Genomic DNA, 27,896 nt, shown 5'->3' on the forward strand with positions numbered 1-27,896 from the left:
TGGAATACTGAGAATCAGTATATAAGGTGAGTTTACTGCTAAAATAAATGTAAAATTCAGGACTTGCGTGGGTGTAAGAAGATGTCCGCCGTTCTGTCACATTAGAAAACCCATTGGAACGCATAGCGGCCATGTTGGAAAGTATGGCGCATGCACAGTAAGTTGTTCTACTCCGTATGTCACTTCCGGTTGCAGAATCTGATAGATCACCGGCATGCTTAGATGTGTTTTGTAACAGAACTTCAACCCACACTGTGCTTGTGGACTTCCGTCAGTATACGGCTTCCTCCCAGTCGTGAAGATAGATATCATTTTTTCCAGCCGCCCCCATACAAAGCTAGCTGACAACATAGCTTGTACTGGAACCTTCACCTTTTCTTGAACACTCAATTTATACACACATGAGCACATCCCCCTCCTGATCAAATTACCCCATTAAGTCAGGGGTTGCCTGATTACATTATCATATGCAGATGTAATTGTATATAGAAATGGAATTGACCTGAACTAATTATCTATCCATCTGGACAGAAACAATATGCGAGTTCATTAACAATTAACAAAAGGACAGACAGGCTTAACAGAATCCACATCACACCTCAATAGACAGACAATGGGAAGAGCCTGTCTCTGACATTGAAGTACAATACACATTATCATAAGTGTAAACACAGAACCCATTTGAAGCAATCCAAACTATTAAGTATCTGTCTTTCACTCCCAGTGACGGTGAGTACTGTCACATGCCTCTATTAATCATAAACCATGTGTGGTGCTAAATGTTGAACCTTCGTTACACTTCGGGCGCCTCTCTTCTCTTTTATACTCTGTAGCTCGCGCTGGGTGTTGTTTCTAATCCCCTTGTGGAGGTGCCATTTGTGGATGGACATTTTATGGTTGCACAACCAATCACATTGCTATAATCTTTTTGTATTGACTATAAACTGAAGGATTTATGAATAAGTAGCACTGCCCCCCCTGCAGGGACTGCTAGAAATTGTCTTGACGAGCTCACCCGGTTACCAGCACACAGTTCTTATTAGATCCGACTTCTGAATCCTTCCTTGCTGCTGTTGGCTCTTCCCAGAAATAAACAGTCTAGGGGGTGTTGGTTTTTTTGTAGTTTATTTTATAATTGGGATAGAAGAAGGGAATAGTTGGGATAATCCAACTGAACTATTCACATAGATGAGGACTTCTATCTTCAGGACTTCTTTAGTGATCAGGAACAGCCAGGCTGGTAATCCACACTGCCACAAGTGTCGATGGAATTAAGCCTCTTGTTCTCTTCACTCTCTGACAAGACGACTTGGGGATTGATATCTTATCTTCAGGACACTCTCACTAGCATCCCCGTCCACTGCCTCTCCTAGGAGCAGGGGTGGCCCCCCCTCTAGTCAGGCTCCTTGACAGGAGTTCCTGTACTCACGATACTGCAGAAACAGAACCTCCAATGTCTCCCCTCTCAGCCAGCTTCCCTGGACCTCTGGGCTCAGCTGCAACAGGATCTCCAGTGTCTCCCCTCTGTTAGCTTCTCTGGACCTCTGGGTTCAGCTCCACTTGACCACTCCTCCGGCCCTCAGAACGCCCTCCTGAGACCACATGGCACCTCTACAGAGGAGGAGGCAGCCAACCCCCTCCCTCCAGGACTCCGCTTTCCTACGAAAGACCCCGAGCACATGTGCTTCTGGCTTTTATACTGTATCCCAGCATGCGCTGATGCGTCCTGCCCTCTGCCAATCATCAGGACTGTATCAAAAGCCCATGCACCAGATTTCCTCCCACTGTCCAACATGCCTCCCTATTGGACGTGTGTGAAACACTCTCTAGAGTGAATGAATCGCATACTGAGCACAATGAGCAGACCTCACTAACAGATCCTGCTCTCTAATAGGCAGAGAACAATATACATTTACCTGCAGCTCCTCTGATAGGCAGGCAGAGCTCAAAACTATGCTTTCTCACTAGCACCTACCTAGGAGGGTGCTACACTCACCCCCCCCCCCCCAAACGAGCCATGTCCTCACTAGCATCTACCTAGGAGGGTGCTACACTCACCCCCGCCAAACAAACCATGTCCTCACTAGCACCTACCTAGGAGGAGGCTACACTCACCCCCCCCTCCCCAAACGAGCCATGTCCTCACTAGCACCTACCTAGGAGGGTGCTACACTCACCCCCCGCCAAACGAGCCATGTCCTCACTAGCGCCTACCTAGGAGGGTGCTACACTCACCCCCCCCCCCCCCAAACGAGCTATGTCCTCACTAGCACCTACCTAGGAGGGTGATACACTCACCCCCCGCCAAAAGAACCATGTCTTCACTAGCACCTACCTAGGTGGGTGCTACTCACCCCCCGGCTAAACGAGCCATGTCCTTACTAGCACCTACCTAGGAGGGTGCTACACTCACCCCCCGCCAAACGAGCCATGTCCTCACCAACACCTACCTAGGAGGGTGATACAAATAAATGGTTGTGGAACAAATCATCAGAGTTTCCATTATTTCTTATGGGGAAATTCTTTTTGCTATACGAGTTCTTTGGATTACAAGCAAGTTTCCGTAACCGATTATGCTCACAATCCAAGGTTTTACTGTATTGACTCCGCACCGTAGTTTCTGTGTTTTGCGGCGCTTTGTAACATTGTGGCGGCACATTACTGGCAACACCCGGCTAACCTCGCTCACAGATTGTGGTGGCGGGTACTTCACATACACAACGGCGTCTTCGCAGCTATTCACACATTATCGCAGCGCGTTCACCGGGACCCTTTATTTGTGGAGGATTGTAAACATAAGACAATCGGCATTTTCTCGTTTCTCATGTCAGACAATACGGATTTGTCTTCCCCGTGTCACCGCCGCTTTGTTTCCAGCGATTTGTGTTTGGACTAAAAATGTATTTGGTGTTTTGCCCAAATCCCCCCCCCCCCCCCCCGCGCCTGAACTGATCGCAAACCCCTGGCATTCCAAATCCGAATAATCCTGTTCTTGAAGTAAAATAAATTTCCAGCTTCTATGTGATAATTAGAATGGTGAGATTGCGAGGACTCCACAGGCCCAGCAATGCAGGCGACTCCTGCCGTCTGCCGAAATTAAAGTAAATTCTAAAAATTCCATAGATTGTAAATTTGCTCCACAGGTTACATAACGCCAAGAATTGCCACAATGCAGACGCAGTGCGACAACGGCAGGATCTCATCTTCCCATTAAGTGTATTTATTTATTCTACACAGGACCATGATTAATCTCCATTTACATTAATCTCTGCTCCAGAGGAGCTTACACTCTAATGCCCCCCATCCCCCCCCCCCCACAGCCACATGCTATTATTATTATACATTTATATAGCTCTGACATATACCATGTCAAGACACCTCTGGTAAGTGTGGTCTTTAACTCTCTGAATTCCCAGCTATGGGACATATGTAGCAATTCACAAACAGAGAGCAGGCTTACCAGGTACAGAGAACACTGAGCCATATCAGTCTCCGTAACAGAGGAGCTTACACTCTTAATGTCCCCTCCCCCATAGTCCCACACTATTACTATTATACATTTACAGTATCTCACAAAAGTAAGTACACCCCTCACATTTTTTGTAAATATTTTATTCTATCTTTTCATGTGACAACACTGAAGAAATGACACTTTGCTACAATGTAAAGTAGTGAGTGTACAGCTTGTATAACAGTGTAAATTTACTGTCCCCTCAAAATAACTCAACACACAGCCATTAATGTCTAAACCGCTGGCAACAAAAGTGAGTACACCCCTAAGTGACAATCTCCACAGTGTCAATATTTTGTGTGGTCACCATTATTTTCCAGCACTGCCTTAACCCTCTTGGGCATGGAGTTCACCAGAGCTTCACAGGTTGTCACTGGATTCCTCTTCCCCTCCTCCATGATGACATCACAGAACTGGTGGATGTTGGAGACCTTGCGCTCCTCCACCTTCCATTTGAGGATGCCCCACAGATGCTCAATAGGGTTTAGGTCTGGAGAGATGCTTGGCCAGTTCATCACCTTTACCCTCAGCTTCTTTAGCAAGGCAGTGGTCGTCTTGGAGGTGTTTGGGGTCGTTATGTTGGAATACTGCCCTGCGGCCCAGTCTCTGAAGGGAGGGGATCATGCTCTGCTTCAGTATGTCACAGTACATGTTGGCATTCATGGTTCCCTCAATGAACTGTAGCTCTCCAGTGCCGGCAGCACTCATGCAGCCCCAGACCATGACACTCCCATCACCATGCTTGACTGTAGGCAAGACACACTTGTCTTTGTACTCCTCACCTGGTCGCCGCCACACACGCTTGACACCATCTGAACCAAATAAGTTTATCTTGGTCCCATCAGACCACAGGAGATGGTTCCAGTAATCTGTCCTTAGTCTGCTTGTCTTCAGCAAACTGTTTGTGGGCTTTCTTGTGCATCATCTTTAGAAGAGGCTTCCTTCTGGGATGACAGCCATGCAGGCCAATTTGATGCAGTGTGCGGCGTATGGTCTGAGCACTGACAGGCTGACCCCCCACCCCATCAACCTCTGCAGCAATGCTGGCAGCATTCATACGTCTATTTCCCAAAGACAACCTCTGGATAGGACGCTGAGCACGTGCACTCAACTACTTTGGTTGACCATGGCGAGGCCTGTTCTGAGTGGAACCTGTCCTGTTAAACCGCTGTATGGTCTTGACCACCATGCTGCAGCTCAGTTTCAGGGTCTTGGCAATCTTCTTATAGCCTAGGCCATCTTTATGTAGAGCAACAATTCTTTTTTTCAGATCCTCAGAGAGTTCTTTGCCATGAGGTGCCATGTTGAACTTCAGTGACCAGTATGAGAGAGTGAGAGCGATAACACCAAATTTAACACACCTGCTCCCCATTCACACCTGAGACGTTGTAACACTAACGAGTCACATGACACCGGGTAGGGAAAATGGCTAATTGGCCCCAATTTGGACATTTTCACTTAGGGGTGTACTCACTGTTGTGAGATACTGTATATAGCTCTGACATATACGGTAGTGCTGTACAGAGAACACTGAGCCATTCGCATCAGTCTCTGTACCACAGGAGCTTACACTCTAATGTCCCCTCCCCCACAGTCACACGCTATTATTATTATACATTTATATAGTTCTGACATATGCCGCAGTGCTGTACAGAGATCACTGAGCCAGTCACATCAGTCTCTGTACCAGAGGAGCTTACACTCTAATATCCCCTCCCCCACAGTCACACACTTATCATTATTATACATAGAGCCAGCAGAGTCAACCACTGTGCTGCCCCAGATCCCGAATCTTCAATTCGGGATCTGGGGCTGCCCCCCCTCTTAGTGACTTTCACTGATAAGAATGTGTATTGTCCGGATTGTACCCCCCCCCCCCATCTGCCTCAATATTTCCCATTATACCGGCCTGGAGTGTTAGGTACAGAACTGGTTTCTGCTTTACATTTTGCTAATAGGCTATCAATGAGCTGCTCTTGTCAGAGGCGATTGGTTAATTAATTAATTTGCGCCATCAGTTTTAATAAGTCTGATTGGATGTTGCTCAAGCTCTAATGTTTATTGGCTCACCATCTGTGCACTGTAAATAAGACCCATTCTTATGGGTCGCTCTGCAGTTGTTGGATGTCATCATCATACCTGTATATAAATACACTTACTGGCCACTTTATTAGGTACACCTGTTCAATTGCTCGGTAACACAAATTGCTAATCGGCCAATCACATGGCAGCAATTCAATGTATTTAGGCCCCCAGACGTGGTGAAGACGACTTGCTGAAGTTCAAAATGAGCATCAGAATGGGGAAGAAAGGGGATTGAAGTGACTTTGAACGTGGCATGGTTGTTGGCAGACGGGCCGGTCTGAGTATTTCTGGGATTTTCACGCACAACCATCTCTCGGGTTTACAGAGAATGATGGGGAAAAGGAGAAAATATCCAGTGAGCGGCAGTTGTGTGGAGGAAAATGCCTTGTTGAAGTCAGAGGAGAATGGGCAGACTGGTTCCAGATGATAGAAAGGCAACAGCAACTCAAATAACCTCTCGTTACACCCAAGGTATGCAGAATACCATCTCTGAACGCACAACACATCCAACCTTGAAGCAGATGGCCTAGAGCAGCAGAAGACCACACCGGGTGCCACTTCTGTCAGCTAAGGACAGGAAACTGAGGTTACAATTCACCAAAATTGGACAATAGAAGATTGGAAAAACGTTGCCTGGTCTGAGGAGTCTGGATTTCAGCTGCGACATTCAGATGGTGGGGTCAGAATTTGGTGCATGGATCCATCTTGCCTTATATCAATGGTTCAGGCTGGTGGTGGTGGTGTAATGGTGTGGGGGAGGGGGGTGACGGTTCAGGCTGGTGGTGGTGTAATGGTGTGGAGGGGTCTTGGCACACTTTGGGCCCCTTAGTACCAATTGAGCATGGTTTATACCCCACGGCCTACCTGAGTATTGTTGTTGACCATGTCCATCCCTTTATGACTACAGTGTCCCCATCTTCTGATGGCTCCTCCCAGCAGGATAATGCACCATGTCACAAAGCTCCAATCATCTCACCACTGGTTTCTTCACCATGACAATGAGGTCACTGTCCTCCAATGGCCTCCACACTCACCACATCTCATCCAATCAATATTTGGGGTGACCCCCCTTTGCCTTCTTCTAGGTAGACTTGCACAGTTTTTGAAGGAACTCGGCAGGTAGGTTGTTCTATGTACATCTTGGAGGTTGTTCCAAACATCTTGGAGAACTAAGCACAGATCTTCTGTGGATGTCGGTTGCCTCCAATCCTTCCGTCTCCATGTCATCCCAGACAGATCAGGGCTCTGTGGGGGTCAAACCATCACTTCCAGGACTCCTTGTTCTTCTTTACACTGAAGATGGTTCTTAACCACTTTCCGACTGTGCACAGTATATTTACTGCGGCAGTCAGCCCCTCACAGGCAGAGCGACGTAGGTCACGGACCCCCCCCCCCCCCCCCGCGCGTGTGACCGGCGGACCCGATTGTCCGCCGGTCACTCGCGATCGTCGGGGGAGAGGGAGAAAGGCAGGAGGCTAATGCAAACAAGGCGCCTGTCATTCTCCCCGGTCTATGAATGGTGATCATACGGTTCTACTATGTAGAACCGTTGATCACTGTTTCTACAGCTCAACAGACAGCCAATCACAGTTAGAATCACGCCCCTAGGGACACACACAGCCCCTCCCTCTAAAAAAAAGTTAACCCCTTCACTGCCAGTGTAATTTTACAGTATCGGTGCATATTTATAGCACTGATTACTGTAGAAATGTCACTGGTAACCCCAAAAGTGTCAAAAATGTCAGTCAAGGGTCCGATCTGTCCGCCGCAATGTCGCAGTACCGCAAAAAAAAATCGCAGATCGCCGCCATTACGCGTTAAAAAAAAAAAACAACAAAAATGACAAAATTATAGCGCATGATCAAAAAATCGCACAGGTGATCAAATACCACCAAAAGAAAGCTCTGTTTGTGGGGAAAAAAAGGACACCAAATTCGTTTAGGTACAGCGTCGCACGACCGCGCAATTGTCCGTTAAAGTTACGCAGTGCCGAATCGCAAAATAGGCCCTGGTCAGGAAGGGGGTAAAATCTTCCGGGGCTTAAGTGGTTAATAGACACTGCGGTTGGTTTAGTTCTGATTCAAAATTTGGACATTTTCATCATTCAGAGATTTGGATTTATCTGAATTTTTCAAAATAATGAATCATTATTTTATTATAGAAATTAAATGAATCTGAAATAACACTAAATTTTGTCCCAAATTTGAATCTAATACAAATCAAAAATGGAATCAAATTTGAAATATAAACATATTGCTGACTATTGCTGATTTCCTTCAAAGAGTATGTGTATTAGAATATGCCCGTCTATCTAAATTCGATTTTAGAAAAAAAACAGATTAAAACAGAGTTGAATAGAATATAAACAGAATAAAATAGAACAGAAAATAAAGGAATAGAATAGAAAAAAATAGAATAGATTTGAATAGAGTAGAATAGGATGAAAAAGAAAAAAAATAAAGCCATCTTCTGAAGTTCGAATCTTGAAAGGAATAGAATAAAATAGAATCGAAAATGAAGGAATAGAATAGAAAAAAAAATAGATTTAAATATAATAGAATAAAATAGAAAAAAATAAAGCCATCTTCTGAGATTTAAATTTTGAAAGGAATAGAATAAAATAGAATAGAAAATGAAGAAATAAAATATAAAAAAATAGAGTAGATTTGAATAGAGTAGCATAGAATAAAATAGAAAAAATAAAGCCATCTTCTGAGATTCAAATTTTGAAAGGAATAGAATAAAATAGAATAGAAAATGAAGAAATAAAATAGAAAAAAATAGAATAGATTTGAATAGAAAAGAATAAAATAGAAAAATAGAGACATCTTTTGAAATTCTAATTTTGAAAGGAATTAAATCGAATAAAACAGAATAGAATAGGAAAAAAAAAGAAGTAAAACGGAACAGAAAATAGAAGAATATAATCAAATTGAAAATAAAATAAAGGAATAGAAAAGAATAGAATACTATAGAATAGAAAAGAATAGAGTTAAACAGAATAGAATAGAAAATAAAGGAAATAAATAGAAAAGATTAGAATGAAAAGAAAATTAAGGAACAGAAAATAAGATAGAATGGAAAAAATAGAACATAAAAAAAAGAATAGCATAGAATACAAAGAATCAAATTCAATAGAACCAGGTATTCTTCACAATAAATTCAGATGAATTTGAATACAAATCGAAAATGGAATCGATTTTTTTTAAAAAAACAAATTCAAAATATAAACATATTGCTGACTAGAATAGATTTAAATAGAGTGGAAGAGAATAAAAATTGAAAAAATAAAGCCATCTTCTGAAATTCGAATTTTGAAAGGAATAAAATAGAATAGAAAATGAAGGAATAGAATAGAAAAATAGAATAGATTTGAATAGAGTGGAATAGAATAAAATAGAAAAAAACAAAGCCATCTTCTGAAATTCAAATTTTGAAAGGAATAGACTAAAATAGAAAATGAAGGAATAGAATAGAAAAAAATTTGAATAGAATAAAATAGAAAAATAGAAACATCTTGTGAAATTCTCATTTTGAAAGGAATTAAATAGACTAAAACAGAATAGAATAGGAAAAAAAGTATGTAGAACAGAAAATAAAAGATAATTATAAAATGTAAAATAAAAAAAAAGGAATAGAAAATAATAGAATAAAATAGAATAGATTTGAATGTAATAAAATAGAATAGAAAATAAAGGAATAGAAAATAATAGATTTAAATAGACTAGAAAATAAAGGAAATAAATAGAAAAGATTAGAATAAAAAGAGAATAGAAAATAAAGGAATAGAATATAAAATAAGAGTTAATCAGAACAGAATAGAAAATTAAATAGAATGGAAGAAAATAGAACATGAAAAAAATGACATAAAATAAAAAGAATATAACCATCTTCCGAAATTTGATTTTCAAATAGAATAGAATCGGGTATTATTCACAATTAATTCAGATCAATTCCATATTTTCGATACAAAATTGATTCAAATGCTTCGAATTCATTTGAAAAGTTTGAATCCGGTCGAAAATGAATAAACTAAACAAAATTAATTTTGATACGAATCAACAAAACAAAATTAGTAACTTAACAAATCGATCCAAAACTCATTTTTTTCGTTCTGCACATCTCATTCTTAATGACATTGGCTGGATTTTTCGGGACTGGCAGACATGTATCGTATTGCACCCCAGTTACAATGTTTTCTTGCATAGTTGGGTCACTTAGCTTAGTTTCCATGTTGGAGGCTTTCTGGCCGCAATTCTTCCATGAAGACCACTTTCTGGCCAGACTTCTCCAGACAGTAGATGGGTGTACCAGGGTCCCACTGGTTTCCACCAGTTCTATGCTGATGGCTCTGCTGTCTACACTCAACGTTACCCAACCACTGCGTCTACGCTCCTCAACGTTACCTGACCACTGCGTCTACACTCCTCAACATTATCTGACCACTGCGTCTACACTTCTCAACATTACCTGACCACTGGGTCTATGCTCCTCAACATTACCTGACCACTGGGTCTATGCTCCTCAACGTTACCTTACCACTGCGTCTACGTTTCTCAACGTTACCTGACCACTGCGTCTACACTCCTGAACATTATCTGACCACTGCGTCTACACTTCTCAACATTACCTGACCACTGCGTCTACACTCCTTAACATTACCTGACCACTGCGTCTACACTCCTCAACATTATCTGACCACTGTGTCTACACTTCTCAACATTATCTGACCACTGTGTCTACGCTTCTCAACATTACCTGACCACTGCGCCTACACTCCTCAACATTACCTGACCACTGTGTCTACACTCCTCAACATTATCTGACCACTGGGTCTACGCTCCTCAACATTACCTGACCACTGCGCCTACACTCCTCAACATTATCTGACCACTGGGTCTACGCTCCTCAACGTTACCTGACCACTGCGTTTACGCTCCAGTCCTCAACGTTACCTGACCACTGCGTCTACGCTCCTCAACGTTACCTGACCACTGCGTCTACGCTCCTCAACATTACCTGACCACTGCGTCTACACTCCTCAACATTACCTGACCACTGCGTCTACGCTCCTCAACGTTACCTGACCACCGTGTCTACGCTCCGCAACGTTACCTGACCACTGTGTCTACGCTCCTCAACGTTACCTGACCACTGCGTCTACGCTCCTCAACATTACCTGACCACTGCGTCTACGCTCCTCAACATTACCTGACCACTGTGTCTACGCTCCTCAACATTACCTGACCACTGCATCTACGCTCCTCAACGTTACCTGACCACCGTGTCTACGCTCCTCAACGTTACCTGACCACTGTGTCTACGCTCCTCAACGTTACCTGACCACTGCGTCTACGCTCCTCAACATTACCTGACCACTGCGTCTACACTCCTCAACGTTACCTGACCACTGTGTCTACGCTCCTCAACGTTAGGGAAACTGGAACTTCTCTTTAATATTTCCCACCCACTTTTAGATGCCATTGTAACCAAATAATCAATGTTATCCACTTAACCGGTCTGTGGTCATAATGTTATGGCCGATCGGTGTTTTTCTTATGAATTAGCAATTATTTTCTGTTTTTAATATAATGTTGTCTCTTAAATCGGACTTGAAGCCCCCCCCGTGTGCTGCATTTCAGCCGCCCAATCAATTTTGTTTCCTGGTTTCCTGTGATTAAACCTTCCGCCAGCGACTCAATACAAACATTATTGATCCCGCGCTGGGTACATGCGTCCCGCTCTTCTCGCTCGCCCTCATTCAGGTGTTTTGTGTAAAGAGAAATGACTGGAGGTAATACAATCTCCCGCTGCCCCTGCCATCATTTCATCTCTGCGTCGTGTCACTGCCGCGCCGTAATGAATGGCGGCCAATCGTTCGCAGACTCCACGCAAACCCCTTCGCCTCGCACGCGGCTATGAAAATAAACCCCACGGTGGTCAGAGGTGGTGACTTGTGTAGTGTCAGGTTTTGTTTATTTTTGTTTTTAAATCTTTGGCTGCACCTGTACTGAAGAGCTGATCATCACATCCAGTTTGGAACTGGTTGGGTGGTGTGAGGGGGTAGTGTGAGACCATACTGGAACTGGTTGAATAGGGTTAAGGGGTAGTGTGAGACCATACTGGAACTGGTTGAATGGGGTGAGGGGGTAGTGTGAGACCATACTGGAACTGGTTTAGTGGGGTGAGGGGGTAGTGTGAGACCATACTGGAACTGGTTGAATGGGTGAGGGGGTAGTGTGAGACCATCCCGAAGTGAGACTTTTATTTAAAAAAATTTAAATATGACACTTGTTTTCTATGATGAGAATAATAATATAATAATAATAAATAGTGTTCTAAGAAATAATGATCAAATTTGTTATATTAAAGAAATTACATAGTAATAGTGATGATGATAATAATAATGGTACCCCATCATGAGAATAATAATAATAGTGTTACTAAAAATAATAATGTAATAATATTATTAATGTAATACCACTATTACTACTTCTAAAGGATAATAAAAAATTTTATCATGGGAATACTACTACTACTAATAATAGTTACTATAATAATAATAATAAAAATAATAACGAATTAGGTTATTGAAAAAAATAATATAATGTAGTAATAATAAAAAATAAAAAGGAACACTATCATGGGAATACTACTACTAATAATAATTATAATAATAACAACTAAATGTGTTCTAAAAACAAATGTTGAAAAAATTATAATGTAGTAGTAGTACTACTGCTACTACTGCTACTAATAATAACAATTAAAATAAAAAAAGGAACTCTATCATGGGAATAGTATTACTACTACTTATTATTATTATTATTATTATTATTATTATTATTATTATTATTATTATTACTATATTATTGTGTTATAAAAAATAATGTAATAATAATAAAAATAATAATGTAGTAATACTACTACTACTAAAACTATAATAATACTAATTATAAATTATAATAATATTAATAAATAAAAAGGAACTCTATCATAGGAAAAACACTACTATTAATAATTATAATAACTAGTTGTGTTCTAAAAAAAACAAAAAAAAAATGTAATAACAACAATAACTAATGGTGTTAAAAAAATAATATAATTCTACTACTAGAACTAATAATAATTAAAATAAAAAGGAACTCTATCCTGGAAATATATATTATAATAATGATAATAAGTGTTTTTAAAATAATGTAAACTATTTTATATACAGTGGGTATGGAAAGTATTCAGACCCCCTTAAATTTTTCACTCTTTGTTATATTGCAGCCATTTGCTAAAATCATTTAGGTTCATTCTTCTTCCTCATGAATGTACACATAGCACCCCATACTGACAGAAAAACACAGAATTGTTGACATTGTTGCAGATTTATTAAAAAAGAAAAACTGAAATATCACATGGTCCTAAGTATTCAGACCCTTTGCTGTGACACTCATATATTTAACTCAGGTGCTTTCCATTTCTTCTGATCATCCTTGAGATGGTTCTACACCTTCATTTGAGTCCAGCTGTGTTTGATTATACTGATTGGACTTGATTAGGAAAGCCACACACCTGTCTATATAAGACCTTCCAGATCACAATGCATGTCAGAGCAAATGAGAATCATGAGGTCAAAGGAACTGCCTGAAGAGCTCAGAGACAGAATTGTGGCAAGGCACAGATCTGGCCAAGGTTACAAAAAGATTTCTGCTGCACTTAAGGTTCCTAAGAGCACAGTGGCCTCCATAATCCTCAAATGGAAGACGCTTGGGACGACCAGAACCCTTCCTAGAGCTGGCCGTCCGGCCAAACTGAGCTATCGGGGGAGAAGAGCCCTGGTGAGAGAGGTAAAGAAGAACCCAAAGATCACTGTGGCTGAGCTCCAGAGATGCAGTCAGGAGATGGGAGAAAGTTGTAGAAAGTCAACCATCACTGCAGCCCTCCACCAGTCGGGGCTTTATGGCAGAGTGGCCCGACGGAAGCCTCTCCTCAGTGTAAGACACATGAAAGCCCGCATGGAGTTTGCTAAAAAACACCTGAAGGACTCCAAGATGGTGAGAAATAAGATTCTCTGGTCTGATGAGACCAAAATAGAACTTTTTGGCCTTAATTCTAAGCGGTATGCGTGGAGAAAACCAGGCACTGCTCATCACCTGTCCAATACAGTCCCAACAGTGAAGCATGGTGGTGGCAGCATCATGCTGTGGGGGTGTTTTTCAGCTGCAGGGACAGGACGACTGGTTGCAATCGAGGGAAAGATGAATGCGGCCAAGTACAGGGATATCCTGGACAAAAACCTTCTCCAGAGTGCTCTGGACCTCAGACTGGGCCGAAGGTTTACCTTCCAACAAGACAATGACCCTAAGCACACAGCTAAAATAACGAAGGAGTGGCTTCACAACAACTCCGTGACTGTTCTTGAATGGCCCAGCCAGAGCCCTGACTTAAACCCAATTGAGCATCTCTGGAGAGACCTAAAAATGGCTGTCCACCAACGTTTACCATCCAACCTGACAGAACTGGAGAGGATCTGCAAGGAGGAATGGCAGAGGATCCCCAAATCCAGGTGTGAAAGACTTGTTGCATCTTTCCCAAAAAGACTCCTGGCTGTATTAGATCAAAAGGGGGCTTCTACTAAATACTGAGCAAAGGGTCTGAATACTTAGGACCATGTGATATTTCAGTTTTTCTTTTTTAATAAATCTGCAACAATGTCAACAATTCTGTGTTTTTCTGTCAGTATGGGGTGCTATGTGTACATTCATGAGGAAGAAGAATGAACTTAAATTATTTTAGCAAATGGCTGCAATATAACAAAGAGTGAAAAATTTTAGGGGGTCTGAATACTTTCCGTACCCACTGTGTATATATATATATATATATAGATAGATAGATAGATATGTAGATAGATATAGTGTGTGTGTGTATATATATATATATATATATATATATATATATATATATATATATAGAGGGAGATTTTGACAATGCTGCTGTCCAAAATCCCCCTGTGCGCCTTCATCCAGACTGGGGGCGCTCTAATACCAGAAGTGTGTTACTGGCCAGATCACCAGGTGAAAACAGAGGGGAAAAAAAAAGTCTAAAAAATTAAATCATCCACTACATCTAATAATTGGTAAATTGCAATATATTACATTTTTGGTTTTGGATTAAATACCGCTTCAAATCTGCTAGTCCATCTAAACCCCCCCCCCCCCTTTTTTTATTTATTTATTTTTATGTTCAGTGCAAAGAAGTATTTTTTTTTTTCCCTTAGTCAGAAAAATCTTACGTATTAATATAATTGTATGTATTATAATCATTTTATATTATTGAATGATTATTATTATCATTGAACACCCTAGACCAGTGATGGTGAACCCTGGCACCCCAGATGTTTTGGAACTTCATTTCCCATGATGCTCATGCACTCTGCAGTGTGGGTGAGCATCATGGGAAATGTAGTTCCAAAACATCTGGGGTGCCATGGTTCACCATCACTGCGCCTAGACTGACAATGCTCCTGTCAAAAGTAGGTGTCCTCGTGCTCCTTCATCCAGAGTGGAGGCACCTTACTGGCCACCAACGTAAAAATAATGCAGCCACCATGTTTTTGGATTGGTAAGCTGCAATATGTTACATTTCTGCCAGTCCATCTAACACTCCCCCCCCCCCTTTTTTTTTTTTTTTAGTTTATTTTTTTATGTTCAGTGCAAAGAAGTATATATTTTTTTCTTAGTCAGAAAAATCTTACAAAATAATCTTATAATATATATTATCATTTTATATTTTATATAATTTACATATTTTATATATATTTTAAATTACATATTATTATTATTATTATTTTTATTAAAATTATTATTATTATTATTATTATTATTATTGAAATCTAACACCCCCAAGACTGACAATGTGCCATGCAAAGGTATCCCCTGTGCTCCTTCAACCAGCTGTGACACCCTAAGACACAGGTGTCAAACACAAGGCCCGCGGGCCAAATCCGGCCCTCCAGGCTAATTCATGTGGCCCTTGTACCTCTCCTGCAGCTGCTGCATCTCCCTCATCTCTACCCCCACCTTGTCTCAGCAGATGGCAGCAGAGAGGACAGAACCCCTCTGCCAGATCCTGTGCTTCCCCCTGCAGCTGTAGAGAGGACCCCCCCCAACCCAGCAGTTGGCAGCAGAGAGGAGGTCACAACTCCTCCTACAGATCCTGGACTGGTGCAGCCAAAGCACCCCCTGCCTCCACTGGTATCAGCATTCAGCAGACTCCGGCAGCTGACTCCAGCCTTCCCCCAGACCCTGCAGTTGCTGCTTCCCAGCTCTGCCTCCAGGTTCTACCCAGCAGCAGCACATGGTAAAGGTAGTGCACTGTGATGTAAGGGAGGGTGGAGGGCTCTTGACTTCTGATAGTGGTGGGCTACAGATAGAACCGGCCCTCTGAGGGCGACCATAATGGTGATGCGGCCCGCAATTAAATTGAGTTCGACATCCCTGCCCTAAGACAAAAACTGTGTTATGGCCACCAACCTAAAAATAATGCAGCCGCCACGTTTCGGGGTCGGTAAGCTGCACAATGTTACATTTTTGTTTTTGGTTTAAACATCACTTTTATATTTTCACCCCCTAAAAGAAAAAAAGTATCCTCTGAGTGATCGGCGTCTGTGATGCTTCCTGGCACGGCATCCCTCACCTGCTGCTCTCGGAGTCTCGGCACTCAGAACGCTCGATCTGGCTTTGCCGCGTCTCGCAGCAAATATAATCACGCTGTCTTTCCAATCAGCGCGGTGGACAAGAAGATTTGTTCCGGGAGGCGCATAACGCGCGCTCTCCATCACTCAGCGGAAAGTCCATCATTGTCTGTAATGTTCTGCCGTACCACAGCACATTATTCAGCCCTAATATGGCTCCTCTGTGCCACGCCGACTTACTCCGGTGCAGGATGTAATGATATTTTTCTGTGCCGGAGCGTCCTTTAATGAAATCTCTACCCCCGGCACGCCAGTGTGTGCGCTCCACCCGCTGCGAGGCTTCTACAAAATGATATGAAACAAGGAAGAGCGGAAGGGCAGCGCAATCTGGAAGCCCGGATCTACAGCACTGCATGCAGCATCCTTATCCTAACAAGCCAAGGAATGGACTTTAAGGGTGACTCCACTTTCCTGGGGAAAAAAATACAGCAAATTAAAAAAAAAAAAAAATTGGGAAATAATACAGCAAATAATAATAATAATAAAAAAAAAAATGACCTAGAGTGCTGGGAAAACACAGCGAATTAAAAAAAAAAAAAAAAAAAAAGATCTAGAGCGCACAGCGAATAAAAAAAAAAAATGATGTAGAGTGCTGGGAAAAACACAGCAAATAAAAATAAAAATGATCTAGAAAGCAGGGAAAACACAGCGAATAAAAAAAGAAAAAAAAAAAAAAAAAAGATCTAGAGCGCAGGGAAAACACAGCGAATAAAAAAAGAAAAAAAAAAAAAAAAAGATCTAGAGTGCTGGGAAAAACACAGCGAATAAAAATGATCTAGAGCGCAGGAAAAACAGCAAATAATAAAAAAAAAAAAAAAAAAAAATGATCTAGAGCGCTGGGAAAACACGGCAGAAAAAAAAAAATGATCTAGAGCGCTGGGAAAACACAGTGACTAAAAAAAAAAAAAAGATCTAGAACGCTGGGTAAAAACAGCGGAAAAAACAATTTGTCTAGAGTGCTGGGAGAAAACATCGAACACTCTCCATCTTCCCAGTCTCCTCCTGACTTCTATTCTATTCTGAAACTCTGGTCCAGGTACTCTCTACTCACTGGCCAAATCCGGGTTCCCGACCTGGCCAGCAGGGGGCAGTTGGGGGGAGCTGGGACAGCTCGGTCGGGGCTGCCCGGGGGAGGTGAGTCTCCAGTGGGGCATGGAACCGGCCTCTGCTCAGGCAGTTTACACCATCCATGCTGGGGGGGGGGGGGGTCTGCGCTCTGTCCTTGTCTTCATCCCACACTCAGTCAGCAGTGGGGACTTTTTACTTTCTTCACCAGCAATCCTTTAGGTATATCTGTGGCAGAAGTGGTGCAACCTTTTTACAGGGCATCAGAGAGGCCTGGGGGGCAATTGCCCCCCTGGCCCAGTCCTCTCCTGCTTTGAATAAGTGGACCTTGCAACTGAGCTTTATAAATGGTATTTAGACAATTAAAAAATCCTGGCATTCCTTTAATATGGAGAGGGGAGGAATACCAGAGTTAAAGGGTAACTCCACTTTCGTGGGGAAATAAATAATAGCAAATAAAGAAAAACCGATATAGCGTATACAATTGCGACACAAATCATATTGTAATTTAATGTTATTAAAAATTCCCTTTCCTTTTTAATCTGCAGCTGTTGTAATTTTCTGAAAATGCGATGAAATATGGCCGCCTGGAGCCGTTCTGTACAGAGAATGTATACTGACCACACCCCCAGAATGTATACTGACCACACCCCCAGAATGTATACTGACCACACCCCCAGAAACATCGTTAACTGCTTGTGTGATTGGCTCACCAATTTTCCCAGAAGTCTACACTAAGATACAAGTCAGATTTCTGGCATCCCCTGCAACAATAATGGCATTTTTGGTGAGATCCTCCCAATAGGAACACGTCTAAAGGGATGCAGGCCCAGCAGATTTCATATATTGGCCCAGATATATATATATATATATATATATATATATATATATATATATATATATATATATATATATATATATATATATATATTTATTTATATATATATTTATATATATATTTATTTATATATATATATATTTATATATATATATATTTATATTAATATATATATATTTATTTAAAATATGTAATTAAAATAAATACATATTTATGATTATGAAAAAAAAAACTGTCTGGCTGGCACCCTGTGGTGATGAGTGGCTGGGATCCTTTGGTGGGTGGCTGGCGGGCACTCTTTTGTGGCTGGCCAGCTTGCACCCTGTGGTGGGTGGCTGGCTGGCACACTCTGGGTGGCTGGCACCCTCTGGTGGGTGGCTGGGTTGCACCCTGTGTGGTGGGTGTGTGGGTTGCTGGCTGACATTGGGCAGCTGTGGGTGTATGTACTGTATGTGGCAACTGTGTTAAACACACTGTGTGCACTGTACACTCGCTGTCTCGAGACTCCAGACGAGGCTGAGGGAGGCGGCCTAAGAAGGCAGAAGCTGTCCCAGTGTGCGGAGGTGTGTGACGCAACATACGCAATGACGTCACGACAATATCAGCAATATTGGTAACCGCCGGGCCGATTCCGATATACAGTGGGTACGGAAAGTATTCAGACCCCCTTAAATTTTTCACTCTTTGTTATATTGCAGCCATTTGATAAAATCATTTAAGTTCATTCTTCTTCCTCATGAATGTACACATAGCACCCCATACTGACAGAAAAACACAGAATTGTTGACATTGTTGCAGATTTATTAAAAAAGAAAAACTGAAATATCACATGGTCCTAAGTATTCAGACCCTTTGCTCAGTATTTAGTAGAAGCCCCCTTTTGATCTAATACAGCCAGGAGTCTTTTTGGGAAAGATGCAACAAGTCTTTCACACCTGGATTTGGGGTTCCTCTGTCATTCCTCCTTGCAGATCCTCTCCAGTTCTGTCAGGTTGGATGGTAAACGTTGGTGGACAGCCATTTTTAGGTCTCTCCAGAGATGCTCAATTGGGTTTAAGTCAGGGCTCTGGCTGGGCCATTCAAGAACAGTCACGGAGTTGTTGTGAAGCCACTCCTTCATTATTTTACCTGTGTGCTTAGGGTCATTGTCTTGTTGGAAGGTAAACCTTCGGCCCAGTCTGAGGTCCAGAGCACTCTGGAGAAGGTTTTTGTCCAGGATATCCCTGTACTTGGCCGCATTCATCTTTCCCTCGATTGCAACCAGTCGTCCTGTCCCTGCAGCTGAAAAACACCCCCACAGCATGATGCTGCCACCACCATGCTTCACTGTTGGGACTGTATTGGACAGGTGATGAGCAGTGCCTGGTTTTCTCCACACATACCGCTTAGAATTAAGGCCAAAAAGTTCTATTTTGGTCTCATCAGACCAGAGAATCTTATTTCTCACCATCTTGGAGTCCTTCAGGTGTTTTTTTTAGCAAACTCCATGCGGGGTTTCATGTGTCTTACACTGAGGAGAGGCTTCCGTCGGGCCACTCTGCCATAAAGCCCCGACTGGTGGAGGGCTGCAGTGATGGTTGACTTTCTACAACTTTCTCCCATCTCCTGACTGCATCTCTGGAGCTCAGCCACAGTGATCTTTGGGTTCTTCTTTACCTCTCTCACCAAGGCTCTTCTCCCCCGATAGCTCAGTTTGGCCGGACGGCCAGCTCTAGGAAGGGTTCTGGTCGTCCCAAATGTCTTCCATTGGAGGATTATGGAGGCCACTGTGCTCTTAGGAACCTTAAGTGCAGCAGAAATCTTTTTGTAACCTTGGCCAGATCTGTGCCTTGCCACAATTCTGTCTCTGAGCTCTTCAGGCAGTTCCTTTGACCTCATGATTCTCATTTGCTCTGACATGCATTGTGATCTGGAAGGTCTTATATAGACAGGTGTGTGGCTTTCCTAATCAAGTCCAATCAGTATAATCAAATACAGCTGGACTCAAATGAAGGTGTAGAACCATCTCAAGGATGATCAGAAGAAATGGAAAGCACCTGAGTTAAATATATGCACAGCAAAGGGTCTGAATACTTAGGACCATGTGATATTTCAGTTTTTCTTTTTTAATAAATCTGCAACAATGTCAACAATTCTGTGTTTTTCTGTCAGTATGGGGTGCTATGTGTACATTCATGAGGAAGAAGAATGAACCTAAATGATTTTAGCAAATGGCTGCAATATAACAAAGAGTGAAAAATTTAAGGGGGGTCTGAATACTTTCCGTACCCACTATATCAGGGAAAGTGCATATCGGCCCTCCCGATAATTGGTCGATCCCTAGTGTATATATATATATATATATATATATATGTATATGCAGTATATTATATATTTTAAATATACATGATTATAATAAATATATATTAATTAAATTGAGATATACAGTATATATAAAATAATAATTAAAATCTATATACTGTATATGTATGATTTATAATTTATTAATTTGAAAAAAAAAAAAAAGGCAATCGTTTATAATACAAAGTGCGCAGAACAAACCAATTGTCAATCATTTAGGGCTTTCATCTACTTTAACGCAGCTGGATGTTCTCAATGTTCTCACAAATGTTTTTAACCATGTTGACAATGATTCAATGATTCTTTTGCTATCACATATTGCTTGTCACCCCCCCCCCCCCCCAGCTGTGTACGGCTAACAGCGTGCTAATTGTCAGCTGACAGCGACGGCGTGTTACGGTCTTGTCTCATCTAACGGCCTGTTCTTCTCTTGTCAGGTGACAGACGGGGGCACAATCAAGCAGAAAATCTTTACTTTCGATGCCATGTTTTCCACCAACTATTCTCAAATGGAGAATTATCGCAAGAGGGAAGACCTGCTGTACCAGTCCACCGTGCGGTGAGTACTCAGCTGTTCCGTTTTTTTTCACACACTCACACTTCCTAAAACACTGGATGAAAGTGCGGGGGGGGGGGGGTTATAATATACTTATCTTGTCCCCAACTTGCTAGTTGAGTTTGAAGTCATCCTTCTTCTGGCCAAATCTTGGAGAATGTTGAGTAACCAAAACTCCATAGAAGACCATTGTGGTCTGTGCTGCAATGTCTTCTTGTGGGATTTGGTCTACTCCTTTTCTTACTAGGTTCTGAACAGGAAGATGGTGTCTCCTTTCCCCAGCTTATTCCCAAAGCCCCTAGGCAGGGGTGACATCACTCTCCCTCCAGATAGATCTTGGATAATGTTAAGTGGCCCAAATCTCACGAAAAGATGATCCTGGAGATGTGCTGTAGTGTTGCCTCGTGAGATTTTGGGGTACTCAGCATTCCTCTGGATCTTGGCAGGATGTTGGTGGAAATCAGGGAAAGTTGAGTGTTATGTCTAACTAATTCCCTCCCACAGGATCTTTTTTGCAATTCTATGTAGTATTTAACCTCTTGCCTTCCATGTAAAATATATGTGCAGTGGCAAGGAGGGTGGGCTTTAACACCCACCTGAGGCACGTATGTGTCCATGGCAGCTCAGGTCTCTGTGCTGAGAGCGAGCTTGCTGCATGCTTTCAGCACAGTGATCAGGAGCTGGTGAAAAGGGCTCCCATCACAGAGACCGAGCTGTCATAGTCATGACCTGGGGCCAATAGGAAGGTTTACCATCACAGTGACTGAGCTATCATAGTCATGACAGGGGGCTAACGGGAAGGGCTTCCATCACAGAGACCGAGCTGTCATAGTCATGACCTGGGGCCAATAGGAAGGTTTACCATCACAGTGACTGAGCTATCATAGTCATGACAGGGGGCTAACGGGAAGGGCTTCCATCACAGTGAGTGAGCTGTCATAGTTAAGACCGGAGATCCAAGGGGAAGGGCTTCCATCACAGTGACTGTACTGTCATAGTCATGATTATTAACTGGTGGAAAAGAGCTCCTAGCACAGTGACTGAGCTGTCATAGTCATGATAATGGGCTCCCATTACAGTGACTGTGCTGTTATAGTCATGACCAGGAACCAACAGGAAGGGCTCGCATCACAGTGACCGAGCTGTCCTTGTCATGACCAGGAGATGATGGGAAGGCCTCCTATCAAAGTGGCTGTGCTGTCATAGTCAAGATGGGGAGCCAGTGGTAGTACCTCCCATCACAGTGACCAAGCTATTATAGTCATAACTGGGGGCCAACGGGAAGGGCTTCCTTCACAGTTATCGAGCTGTCATAGTCATGACTGGGGGCCAATGGGAAGGGCTTCCATCACAGTGACCAAGCTGTCATAGTCATGACTGGGGGCCAATGAGAAGAGCTTCCATCACAGTGACTGAGCTGTCATAGTCATGACCGGGTGCCAAAGGGAAGGGCTTCAATCACAGTGACCGAGCTGTCATAGTTACGACTGGGAGCTGGTGGAAAAGCCTCCCATCAGAGTGACCGAGCTGTCATTGTCATGACCAGCGGACAAAGGGAAGGGCTTCCATCACAGAGACTAAGCTGTCATAGTCATGACTGGAGTCCAACTAGAAGGCCTCCCATCACAGAGACTGAGCTGTTATAGTTATGAATAGGAGCTGATGGGAAGGCCTCCCATCAGAGAGACTGAGCTGTCATAGTCATGACTAGGAGTTGATAGGAAGGGCTTCTATCGCAGAGACCGAGCTATCATAGTCCTCATTAGAAGCTGGTGGGAAGGCCACCCATCAAAGTGACCAAGCTGTCATAGTCCGGATCGGGGTCCAAATGGAAGGCCTTCCATCACGGAGACCGAGCTGTCATAGTCAAAACCATGAGCCAATGGTAAGGGCTCCTGGGCCAGTGACTGACCCTTCACCATCAGCTCCTGGTCTCTAGTTTTGATCAGGAGCCAGAGGGACTGGCTTCCGATCATATAACCACAGTGACAGACAATCACAGTGGTCACATGATGGGGAAGTCCCCCCCCCCCGTTCCCCGTTAAGACCCAGTTATAGGGCCACAGTGGGCTGGCGGAAAGAATTATGGCAGAAGACCACATTGAGTAGCGTAAGGTCCTCTTTAAGCTTGTGTAGAGTTTGTGATCCAAAGAAGTTCTTCCTTTTAAAAGCTGTAGAGTTTGTTGAACGCAATGCGTGCCGATAAAGACGATAATGGCTTATTTACTTATTATGGAAGCGGTTAAGAATCCCCCATCATTGGGCTGTACGGTCAATTTGCCGCGTGCATCGAAAGCGCGGTGATTACACTGAAGGGCGTATTGGGAGAAAACATGAAAATTGTATTAGAAAAAAAAAATATATAGAAAATGAGAATATTACCGCTATGATTTCAGCTAAACGTTGGGATCGTCAATCAATACCGTCCTTTATTGAGCAGCCGCCGTTCGATACCTAAGAAGGGGGGAAAAGTGCTTGTCATGTATCATCAGCGCTTGGCTGACTGGACGGGCGACTCGAACGCCGCCTTTACCTGTCAAAAACGCAGCAGTGTAGAGTGGGCCGTTCTTATGGCTGATCCAACAAACTTGGCCAAGGTCACTGGGGGAGCGCGCACCGCGCTCAATCCAAAGTCATTAACTTCACAGGCGACCGAGTGCTGTGCGAAAAAACAATTGTATTCCGTTCTGCGGGGGGAAGGCGCGGGCGATGAGAGCGCCATTACTATACAGTTCCTTCATTATATAGGGAGAAGTGGGGGGGGGGGGGGGGTGTGGAGATGAAAGGAACGGAAAGATAAAAGTCTTTTTTTTTTTTCTTGTGGTGGATCCTGAGGGTACACGCAGGCTATCTGCCGTTGTGAGGCAAATTTTATCATTTCAAAGATAAAAATACACTTATTGCATTCTCTGGAGCCATCCGAGCTCCGTGTCGTAATTGTGACTTTATTTGATAAGCTCAGAGGATGGCATTGTCGCCATCCCCGCCACAAGCCAACGCTGAGATGCTTTTTTTTTTTTTTTTTTTCTAACGACAATGAATTTTCAGCACTTTGTAAAATTCCCTTTGAAAGAAAAAAAAAATCAGCTGGTTGCAGTTAAGATGTAGTCAGGTGAGGGGGGGGGGGCACTTGGGGGGAATTGGTGTCTGGGTTACTGGCTTCACCTTCTCTGTTTAGGATCTAGGCCCAACCTGGGGCCCTTTGGCACTGATATGTGTTTCCCAATAGCTCTGTTTATAGAAATGATGTCTTGCAGCCTCATGTAATATGTTTTCAGGCTTTGACTGTCTACTGAAAATTGTCCTCAGTCTCTGACCATCTCTTGTATCAAATCCACAATCTCTGACTAGCTCTTGTATCAAGTCCACGGTCTATGACCATCTCTTGCATCATGTCCTCAGTATTTGACCATCTCTTGCAACATGTCCTCAGTCTCTGACCATCTCTTGTATCAAGTCCACAGTCTCTGGCCATCTCTTGTATCATGTCTGCAGTCTCTGACCATCTCTTACATCATGTCCTCAGTCTCAGACCATAGAAACATAGAAACATAGAATGTGTCGGCAGATAAGAACCATTTGGCCCATCTAGTCTGCCCAATATATCTGAATCCTATGAATAGTCCTTGGCCCTATCTTATATGAAGGATAGCCTTATGCCTATCCCATGCATGCTTAAACTCCTTCACTGTATTTGCAGCTACCACTTCTGCAGGAAGGTTATTCCATGCATCCACTACTCTCTCAGTAAAGTAATACTTCCTCATATTACTTTTAAACCTTTGCCCCTCTAGTTTAAAACGGTGTCCTCTTGTGGTAGTATTTCTTCTTTTAAATATGCTCTCCTCCTTTACCGAGTTGATTCCCTTTATGTATTTAAAGGTTTCTATCATATCCCCTCTGTCTCTTCTTTCTTCCAAGCTATACATGTTAAGGTCCTTTAACCTTTCCTGGTAAAAAGGATCTTGTCCTCAGTCTCTGACCATCTCTTAAATCATGTCCTCAGTCTTTGACCATTTCTTGTATCAAGTTCACAATCGCTGACCATCTCTTGTATCACGTCTGCAGTCTCTGACCTTCTCTTTTATCATGTTCACAATCTCTGACCATCTCTTGCATCATGTCATCAGTCTCTGACCATCTCTTGTATCACGTCTGCAGTCTCTGACCATCTTATGTATCACGTCTGTAGTCTCTGACCTTCTCTTTTGTCAAATCAACAATCTCTGAACATCTCTTGCAACATGTCCTCAGTCTCTGACCATCTCTTGTATCGTGTCCGTAATCTCTGGCCATTTCTTGTACCACATCTGCAGTCTCTGACCAGCTCTTGTATTACATCTGCAGTCTCTGACCAGCTCTTGTATTGCATCTGCAGTCTTTGACCAGCTCTTGTATTACATCTGCAGTTTCTGACCTTCTCTTGTATCATGTCCACAATCTCTAACCATCTCTTGTTTCGTGTCCACAATCTCTAACCATTTCTTGTATTCTTGTATCATGTCTGCAGTCTCTGACCATCTCTTGTATCATGTCTGCAGTCTCTGACCATCTCTTGTATCATGTCTGCAGTCTCTGACCATCTCTTGTATCATGTCTGCAGTCTCTGACCATCTCTTGTATCATGTCTGCAGTCTCTGACCATCTCTTGTATCATGTCTACAGTCTCAGACCTTCTTTTGTATCGTGTCCGCAATCTCTGGCCGTATCTTGCACCACGTCTGCAGTCTCTGACCAGCTCTTGTATTAAATCTGTAGTTTCTGACCAGCTCTTGTATCATGTCCACAGTTTTTGACCATCTCTTGTATTGCATCCATAATCTCTGATCTTCTCTTGTATCATGTCCATAGTCTCTTACCTGTCCATTGTGCATTGTCTTTGACTATATCCTGTTGTGTGTCTGCTGTCTCTTAATATGCGGCTTTTTGGTAACATTGGGGGCCGCACTTAAGACCCCACTTTATCAAGAAAGTTGACTGTTACAGATCCTACAGAACTGGCCAGTAGTCTCTGTTGCTTCTTCTCTTTGTGCCCCGGTGGCCATTCTCATCAGGTTTGGAAATGGGAATACCCAAAATTTTGAGTTTCCCCCAGAACATGGATATGAGGGTAAATCTACCAATGGCGGCACCTGTTCTGATGACAACTGTAGCTTGGCTTTAGATGAACTCTAAGTATCTAACCACACTGGTGTGCATTGGGTAGGGGTGGTGTGATGCATTGCCTTCAACTCTAGCCATGTCTACGCATTGCACTGGATAAAGTTACAACCTGTCCTAATTTGTGTCAGCTGAAATAGGACATGAGTCAGATTGCCTTGTCTTAGTGTTGGGGTTATGCAACTGCCCAACAGAACTGGTGTAAACAGTTTTTGAAGTAGATAGGAAGTGAGGAAACATCTCCCCAAATAGGACACAATCTATAAAAAAATGGCAAAAGGTTTCACCACATTATCCAAAACCTTTGCCTTGAATTCCACCTTAACTCAAACTTTACAGAAGACTTCTAGACCTTCAGTGATACCTTTTCTGGAGGCTGAAGCCTCCGGGGGGCCTATTTTTCATTGCATTCCAAGTTTCCAAGAGATCGTCTTGAGGTTAGAGCTGTTTTGGATTTGGACCAGAACAGTCCTCAGATATATCTACTGCCTTTCCAATATTGAGAATTAATGTGCGCACAGAGAATAACCAAACTCTGACAGTCGTCAAAATAGTTCATTCTGATTTTATTTGTTCCTCTTTTATCTTTATAAAGACTGAGGAAAGTCATTTACAGGAAATAGTCATATATAATACGTATAAGGTGGTGATTGGATGATTGGAGTATCTATGTGTCTATGTCTTCCTTCCAGGACATGACGAGGTCTTATTTTGGGTGTAGTCTCCCTGTTCAAGCGCCATCTTGCTTCAACGAAAGGAGGGGTAATCTAGCTGAATTTTGAGTAATGTAGTAAATCTCAGCAGTAACATACATACATATATACATAAGGTATGCACCATAAGGTGAAATAGGGCATTTCACTAATATAACCAGTATTGCATCCATTACAGTTTTCCCCCCCTTGAAAAAGGAGGATGAAATATTTTCTTTCTGTGGTCCAGGTCATGAATTATTTGTTGGCAGGGACCTTTTACGGGTGGAACTGGTGATGGGCGACCTGCAGAATTGCATATTTAAAAGAGAAGTATGGTTTTTGTTTTTTTTTTCAATTTCATACTTATCTAGGTGGATGCCGCATCGGTCTGATGCAGCATCTGTCCCCCGGCACCTCTGCACTGAGAACCGAGCGATCGAACACCAATGATGGGGCACAATTCCTCCCAAATGACACCAATGATTGGGCACAATTCCTCCCAAATGACACCAATGATGGGGCACAATTCCTCGCAATGACACAAACAATGGGGCACAGTTCCTCCAAAAGACACCAACAATGGGGCCCAATGACACAAATGAAGGGGTACAATTTTTCCCAATGACGCCAATGATGGGTCCTCCTAATTACACCAATGATGAGGGATTGTTTACTCCCACTGATGCTTGGACATTTTGTACTCCCAATGGCAACAGTATGCCTCCCCCAAGGTATGAAGCACAGTAAACTGGCCCTTTGTTTAGAAAGTTTGGAGACCCCAGACCTTGTGAGAGGCTGTACATAGCCAGGATCCAGGGTGATACAGCATTTGGAAGGAGGTCAATGAATGGCATTTGCTGCCGCTTTTGCGTTGCAATTGCATTGCGAGTTACCAGTCATTG

The 27,896-nt window shown here is 42.6% G+C and overlaps 1 protein-coding gene across 1 annotated transcript in view; it reads left to right on the forward strand.

Annotated features, from left to right (window-relative positions):
- Window positions 1-21,012: 21,012 nt before the first annotated feature.
- IGSF21 (immunoglobin superfamily member 21) overlaps window positions 21,013-27,896 on the forward strand; it is a 392,526-nt gene continuing 385,642 nt past the window's right edge. The window contains exon 1 of the mRNA XM_082273487.1: window positions 21,013-21,142. Within this exon, the coding sequence (XP_082129613.1) occupies window positions 21,069-21,142 (74 nt within the window). The 5' untranslated portion in view covers window positions 21,013-21,068. The remainder of the gene's footprint in view (window positions 21,143-27,896) is intronic.

Source organism: Pelophylax lessonae (assembly GCF_965119305.1).
Source record: "Pelophylax lessonae genome assembly, chromosome: 12".
Lineage (NCBI taxonomy): Eukaryota > Metazoa > Chordata > Amphibia > Anura > Ranidae > Pelophylax > Pelophylax lessonae.